The sequence below is a fragment of the Oenanthe melanoleuca genome, chromosome 10 (genome assembly GCF_029582105.1).
Source record: "Oenanthe melanoleuca isolate GR-GAL-2019-014 chromosome 10, OMel1.0, whole genome shotgun sequence".
Classification (NCBI taxonomy): domain Eukaryota; kingdom Metazoa; phylum Chordata; class Aves; order Passeriformes; family Muscicapidae; genus Oenanthe; species Oenanthe melanoleuca.
Genome location: NC_079344.1, coordinates 17,471,340 through 17,479,218, shown reverse-complemented (window position 1 = coordinate 17,479,218; position 7,879 = coordinate 17,471,340). Strand labels below are relative to the sequence as shown.

At 54.3% G+C, this 7,879-nt stretch overlaps 1 protein-coding gene across 1 annotated transcript; it reads right to left on the bottom strand.

Annotated features, from left to right (window-relative positions):
• Positions 1–1,829: 1,829 nt before the first annotated feature.
• Positions 1,830–4,656, bottom strand: LOC130257310 (immunoglobulin superfamily containing leucine-rich repeat protein-like). Its single transcript, XM_056499698.1, has 2 exons — positions 4,589–4,656; positions 1,830–3,769 (listed from the first exon to the last, which is right to left on the bottom strand). The coding sequence occupies exon 2, from the start codon at positions 3,758–3,760 to the stop codon at positions 2,543–2,545; it is 1,218 nt and encodes a 405-aa protein (XP_056355673.1). The 5' UTR covers positions 3,761–3,769; positions 4,589–4,656; the 3' UTR covers positions 1,830–2,542.
• Positions 4,657–7,879: the final 3,223 nt, after the last annotated feature.

The following is a 7,879-nucleotide window of genomic DNA, read 5'->3' as shown; positions in this document are numbered from 1 at the left end:
AATCCCTTTTTAAAAACCTTTAAAAAACCCCAAAATCCCTTTAAAAATCCTTTTTAAAAATCCCTTTAAAATACCTTTTAAAAATTCCCTTTCAAAATCCTTAAAATACCTTAAAATATCCCTTTTAAAATAAAATAAAAAAAAATCCTATAAAAATTCCCCTTAAAAATCCCTTTAAAAATCCCTAAAATCCCTTTCAAAAATCCCTTTAAAAACCCCAAAACCCCCTTTAAAAATCTCTAAATTCCCTTTTAAAAATCCCTTTAAAAATCCCTAAAATCCCTTTCAAAAATCCCTATAAAAATCCCAAAAACCTCTTTAAAAATCCCTAAAATCCCTTTTAAAAATCCCTTTAAAAATCCCAAAAACCCCTTTAAAAAACCCTAAAATCCCTTTTAAAAATCCCTTTAAAAATCCCAAAAACCCCTTTAAAAATCCCTAAAATCCCTTTTAAAAATCCCTTTAAAAATCCCAAAAACCACTTTAAAAATCCCTAAAATCCCTTTCAAAAATCCCTTTAAAAATCCCAAAAACCCCTTTCAAAAATCCCTTTAAAAATCCCAAAAACCCCTTTCAAAATCCCTTAAATCCCATTTAAAAATCCCTTTAAAAATCCCAAAAATCCCTTTAAAAATCCCAAAAATCCCTTTAAAAATCCCCAAAAATCGGTGGCAGCTCCACGGGCGGGGCTGAATTTTGGGATCCGTTTCCGCAGCCCCACCCAAGGCTCCCTGGAGATCCCTGGAATTCCCGGAATTTTTGGGATTTTTTTTTTTTTTTTCCCCTTTCCTGATAGTTCCTGGGAAACCCCAAATTTTCCGCATTTTCATCCCTCCCATCCCAGCTGGAATTCTGGGAATAAATCCCTGCAATTCCCAGGGATAAAATGGATCCTGGGATGAAATAAATCCAAAATTTTTATCCCATAAAATTTATGGGAATCCGGGAGCTCCTCGCTTTTCCCTAAAATCCGTTTGGAATTTGGGATTTTAGTGCTGGAGAACTCCAGGCTCTGATTTCCCCGCTGATTTTTGGGGTCACTTCCATTCCCAGGGGAGGATTTTTGGGCTATTCCAGAATTTTTGGGGGGGGTTCCTTCCAGGATTTGGGGAGGGAAATTTGGGGGATCTTGGAGCTGGGAAGGATTTGGGGGATTTAAGGGGATTCTCTGGGATGGGAAAGGATTTTGGGGGAGCTGGGAGGATTTTCCAGAGCTGAGAAGGATTTGGGAAATCTGGGAGGATGCTCCAGAAATTGGAAAGGATTTGGGAAAATTCCAACACTGGGAAGAATTTGGGGGATTTGAGGGAATTCTCTGGCACCAGGAAGGATTTGGGAAAACTGGGGAGGATTCTCTGGGACAGGGAAGGATTTTGGGGGAGCTGGGAGGATTTTCCAGAGCTGGGAAGGATTTGGGAAATCTGGGAGGATGCTCCAGAAATGGGAAGAATTTGGGAAAACTCCAGCACTGGGAAGAATTTGGGGGATTTGAGGGAATTCTTTGGCACCAGGAAGGATTTGGGAAAACTGGGGAGGATTCTCTGGGATGGGAAAGGATTTTGGGGAAACTGGGAGGATTTTCCAGAGCTGGGAAGGGTTTGGGGATGCTCCGGCAATGGGAAGGATTTGGGAAAGCTGGGAATGACAGAAGTGTCCCCCTGATCCAGGAGGGCTGGGGACAATCTGGGGGATCCCAGGAGCCGCTGGCTCGGGGGGAATTTGGGATTTTGGGATGCACAGACCAAGCGGAGCCCGGCAGGTTTAGGGAAAGAAAAAAAAAAAAACCAGTTTATTCAAAGTGTTTATAAAAAGTAATTATTAATTCAAGGTGTTTATTAATTCAAGGTATTAATATTTATTAAAATGGTTGATTTATTAAAGGTGTTTATTGCAGGTATTTCTTAATTGAAGGCGTTAATTAAAGGCGTTAATTAAAGGCATAAATTTATTGCTGTCCCTACAGGGCGCTGCGAGGCCGGGGGGCTGCGGGGCGGGCCCGGATCCCACCGGGAATTCCGGCGGCGGTCCCGGTGCGGGGGCGATGGACGTTCCCAAATCCTGCCCGAGGGGTTTGGGAACACCCCAGTCCTTCCCCCGTTCCCAGCGGGAATGGTTTGGGAATCTTTGGCTCGAGCCCGGTGGGTCCAGCCCAGGCGGGTTTTTGGGGTTGGAATTCCCGCAGCATTCCAGGGGGATAAAACCTGGGAATTCCTTCCCGCTCCAAGGCCGTGGCTCCATCCCAGCCCTCGGTCACAGCCGTGCCCCCCAGGACCCCATTCCCAGGCGGTTTTCCCGCTCCAGGGGAAGGGATTTTCTCCTGGGATCCCGCCCTGGTGGCAGCAGCGTTGTCACCATTGTCACCTCCCGCAGCCGGGAGCAAAGCGGGATGCGGGATCCGGGCTGGACCCGCCCCACATTCACTCCCCGAGCTCCTCCAGGGGCCGGGCCGCCCTCCCCGGCCCCGTGGGGCTCCAAAGCTCAGCAAAGGCACTAAAAAAAAACTACGGAAAAAAAAAAAAAAAAACAACACGCGGATCCCCCTTCACCAGAACAGCCCCAGCAGAAACAGGAGCAGAACCCCCGGGCGGAACTCCCGGGCCGGCGCCGCGCTCCTGACCCGCCGGGGCACATGGTAGACGATGAGCAGCTTCTCGCCCACGGCCGCGGGGTCCGGCCGCTCGTCCCTGGCGCAGCTGGGCTGCCCGGCCTGCGGGTCGTCGCGGGGCAGCTCCTCGGGCGGCGGCGGCTCGGAGCCGGCCAGCGCCACGCTCACCGACACGTCGCGGGCGCCCACGTCGTTGACGGCCACGCAGGTGTAGGTGCCCTCGTCGCCCTTGCCGAAGTCGGGGATGGCCATGGTGCCGTTCTTGAAGGCCAGGAAGCGCCGGCCGCCCGCCTCGGCCGCGGGGCCGGGGATGTCCAGGCTGCCGGCGGCCGTGCGGATCCGCCAGCGGATCTCGGGCGGGGGGCTGCCGGCCGCGCTGCAGTGCAGGCTGAGCGTCGGGCCGCCCCCGGGCCCGGCCCTGGCGGGGCTGGACAGGTAGGTGAGCTGCGCCGAGGGCGCCACGCACAGCGAGCCCGGCAGGTCGGTGACCGCGCGGCCCCGCAGCCGCGGCGGGGCGGCGCACAGCGTGGAGCCCGGCCGGGAGATGACCACCGAGGCGCTGTCGGCCCACTCCCCGAGCCACGACAGCTTGCAGGAGCAGTTGAAGGGGTTGTGGAAGAGCTGCAGCTGCGCCAGCGCCGGCAGCGCCTGGAAGGAGCCGCGGGCCAGCGTGGTGAGCTCGTTGTCGTTGAGCCAGAGCGAGCGCAGCTCCCGCAGGCCGGCCAGCGCCCCGCCGGGCAGCGCGGCCAGCCGGTTGTTGCTCAGCTTGAGGATCTGCAGCGCGCTCAGGTTGCGCAGGTCCTGCCACGGGAACTCGGCCAGCCGGTTGTGGCTCAGGTCCAGGTTCCGGAGGTGCGGCAGCGCCGCGAAGGTGCCGGGCTCCACTGCCGAGATGTGGTTGTAGCCCAGCCACAGCGACTGCAGCTCGGGCACCTCGGCCAGCGAGGCGCGGCCCAGGCGGCCCAGGCGGTTGGCGGAGAGCGTCAGGATGGTGACATTCGGCGACAAGCCCCGCGGCACGTCCCGCAGCTCGCGGTAGGCGCACTCGGCCAGCAGGCGCCCGTTCTTCTTGGTGGAGCAGGAGCAGGGGCTGGGACACGCCAGGCCTGGCGACAGCAGCGCGGCCAGCGCCAGGACTCCGAGCAGCGGCTCCATCCTTCCCTCCTGCCGGCAACACAGACCGGGAATCAGCCCGGCCGCTTCTCCGATTCCAGCTGGAAAAGGCGGGTTGGGATTCTCCCCAAACCCCGGCCCGAGCAGGGAAGCTCCCTCTGGAGCTTCTCCTTCCCCCCCCGCTCTGGAAAACGCCTGTTCCGGGTTTGGGATGAAACGTTGTTTGGGATGAGAAGCGGAGCCGGGGGGTTCCGGATTCCGCAGCTCTTTCCCAACCGGCCTTGCCCTAAACCACGGGGTTTTTGCCATTTCTGTCGGGCAGAGCCCAGCCCGAGCCGCCGCTCCAGCTTTCCCCGTGCCATGGAAAAACAAACCTCAGCCAGGCTGGAATTCCTGGGAGAGGGATTATTTTCCCCAACTAACCCCTCATTCGCCTCTCCGGAGCTTTTCCAGGCCGTGTCCCAGCGGGAAGAGGCGAATTCCCGCTCCGGCAGCAGCTGGCAGCCAGACCCCTTTGTCTCCGACAACTCCCCGCTCCTTCCCGGCTGGAGCCGATTTTTTGGGATTTACCCGGCTCAGATCGCGATTTGAGGGGCGGCAGAGGCGCCCCGGTGACATTTTGGGGTGCCCGGATAGCACCAATCCCATCTCCCACGGCTTGGGAAGGGGGATCCTGGAACTTTTTTTCCCCTCCTGGAGCTCCTGTCCCATCCCAGCCTTTTTCCAGAATCCCCCCGGGGGCGCATTCCAGAGCCCTGCCTCCTTCTTCCCCTGATTTTTATCCCGTTTTGTCCGGATTTTTCCCGTTTTTCCCCCGTTTTTTCCCGTTTTTTCCCGGTTTTTCCCCCTCCCCGGCCCCTGCCCCGTCACCGCCGGTGCCGCCGCCGCCGCTCCCGAGCTCGGCCCCGCCGCTCCCCGCGCCCTTCCCGGGCTTCTCCTCCTCCTCCTCCCGTCCCCTCCCGGTCCCCCGGGCCCGCCGGGTTTGGGCCGCGGCACCGACCCGCTCCCGCTCCCGCCCGCGGGGCTTTCCTCCGCCCCTGCCCCGCAAAATCCCCCAAAAACCCGTCATCCCACAGCCCTGCCCCACAAAATCCCATAAAACCCCAAAAATCCCTCTCCTCTGCCCCACAAAATCCCATAAAATTCCGTCATCCCACAGCTCTGCCCCACAAAATCCCATAAAACCCCAAAAATCCCTCTCCTCTGCCCCACAAAATCCCATAAAACCCCGTCATACAGCAACTCTGCCCCACAAAATCCCCCAAAAACCTCATTACCCCGTCCCCTGCCCCACAAATTCCCATAAAACCCTGTCATATAGCAGCTCTGCCCCACAAAATCCCCGTCATGCAGCTTTTCTGCACCACAAATCCCCTAAAACCCCGTCATAGATCTCCTCTGCCCCACAAAATCCCATAAAACCCCGTCATGTGGCTGCTCTGCCCCACAAAATCCCATAAAATTCCGTCATCCCACAGCTCTGCCCCCAAAATCCCCTAAAACCTCATTACCCAGTCCCCGGCACCACAAAATCCCATAAAACCCCGTCATGCAGCTTTTCTGCACCACAAATCCCCTAAAACCCCATCATACTGCCCTTCTGCCCCACAAAATCCCATAAACCCCATCACCCCACAGCCCTTTCCCACAAAATCCCATAAAACCCCGTCATGCAGCTTTTCTGCACCACAAATCCCCTAAAACTCCATCATACTGCCCTTCTGCCCCACAAAATCCCATAAAATTCCGTCCTCCCACAGCCCTGCCCCACAAAATCCCATAAAACCTTAAGCACCCCAAATCCCCTAAAACCCCGTCATCCCACAGCCCTGCCCCACAAAATCCCATAAAACCCCGTCACCCCACAGCTGTACCTCCCCAAATTCCCTAAAACTGCCAAATCCCGCACCCCTGGACTCCAGAATCCCCTAATACCCCATCACCCCACACTTCTGCACCCCAAAATCCCATAAAAACCCGTCACCCCACAGCCCTGCCCCACAAAATCCCATAAAACCTCGTCATCCCACACCTCGACCCCCAAAAATTCCCCCAAATCCCCTAAAACTCCACATCCCGACCACCCAAAATCCCCTAAAACCCCATTACCCAGTCCCCAGCCCCACAAATCCCCTAAATCCCCTAAAACCCCACACCTGGATCCCCCAAAGTCCCCTAAAATCCCCTAAAATCCCCTAAAACCCACAGCCCTGCCCCCCAAAATCCCCTAAAACCCCATTACCCGGTACCCAGCCCCACAAATTCCCCAAATCCCCTAAAACCCACAGCCCTAAATCCCCTAAAACCCCCCAAACTCCACAGCCCTGCCCCACAAAATCCCACAAATCCCCTACAATTCCACAGCCCTGTCCCCCAAAATCCCCTAAAACCCCTAAAACCCCTAAAACCCGGTCACACTGCTGCTCTCCATCCCAAATCCCCTAAAACCCCACACCTGGACCCCACAAAATCCCCTAAAACCCCATTACCCGGTACCCAGCCCCACAAAATCCCCTAAATCCCCTAAAACCCACAGCCCTGCCCCACAAAATCCCACAAATCCCCTAAAATTCCACAGTCCTGCCCCCTAAAATATCCTAAAACCTCGTCATCCCTCACCTCGACCCCCAAAAATCCCCCAAATCCCCTAAAACCCCACACCTGGATACCCCAAATCCCCTAAATCCCCTAAAACCCCACACCTCGACCCCACAAAATCCCCTAAAACCCCATTACCCGGTACCCAGCCCCACAAAATCCCCTAAATCCCCTAAAACCCCCAAAACCCACAGCCCTGTCCCCAAAATCCCCTAAAATCCCCTAAAACCCCACACCTGGACCCCACAAAATCCCCTAAAACCCCATTACCCGGTACCCAGCCCCACAAAATCCCCTAAATCCCCTAAAACCCCTAAAACCCCACACCTGGACCCCACAAAATCCCACAAATCCCCTAAAATTCCACACCTGGATACCCCAAAATCCCACAAATCCCCTAAAATTCCACACCTGGATACCCCAAAATCCCACAAATCCCCTAAAATTCCACACCTGGATACCCCAAAATCCCACAAATCCCCTAAAATTCCACACCTGGAGCCCCCAAAACCCCCCAAAATCCTAAAAAACCTCCCCCCCCCCTTCCCCCCTGGATTTAGGGACAAGGTTTGGGACAGGGTTTGGGGAAACCGCCCCAACTGGTCAAACTGGGAATTCCTGACTGGTTAAACTGGGAATTACGGACTGGTTAAACTGGGAATTCCTGACTGGTTAAACTGGGAATTCTGGACTGATCAAGCTGGGAATTCCCAACTGGGCAAACTGGGAATTCCATCTGGTCAAACTGGGAATTCTGAACTGGTCAAACTGGGAATGCCCAACTAGTTAAACTGGGAATTCCCAACTGGTCAAACTAGGATTTCCTGCCTGGTCAAACTGGGAATTCCCCAATGGTCAAACTGGGAATTATGGACTGGTTAAACTGGGAAATTCCAATTGGTTAAACTGGGAATTCCCAACTGGTAAAAGTGGGAAATCTCCACTGGTCAAACTGGAAATTCCCCAATGGTCAAACTGGGAATTGCCAACTAGTCAAACTGGGAATTCCCAATTGGTCAAACTGGAAATTCCGACTGGTCAAACTGGGAATTCCCAACCGGGCAAACTGGGAATTCTGGACTGGGCAAACTGGGAAATCTCCAATGGGTCAAACTGGGAATTCCCAACTGGTAAAAGTGGGAAATCTCCACTGGTCAAACTGGGAATTCTGGACTGGGTAAACTGGGAAATTTCCAATGGGTCAAACTGGGAATTCCGAACTGGTAAAAGTGGGAAATCCCAACTGGTCAAACTGGGAATTCCGAACTGGTAAAAGTGGGAATTTCCAATGGGTCAAACTGGGAATTCTGGACTGGTTAAACTGGGAATGCCCAACTAGTTAAACTGGGAATTCCCAACTGGTCAAACTGGGATTTCCTGACTGGTCAAACTGGGAATGCCTGATGGGTCAAACTGGGAATTCCCCAATGGCCAAATCGGGAATTCTGAACTGGTTAAACTGGGAATTATGGAATGGTCAAACTGGGAATTCCCAACTGGTAAAAGTGGGAAATCTCCACTGGTCAAACTGGGAATTCTGAACTGGGCAAACTGGGAAATTTC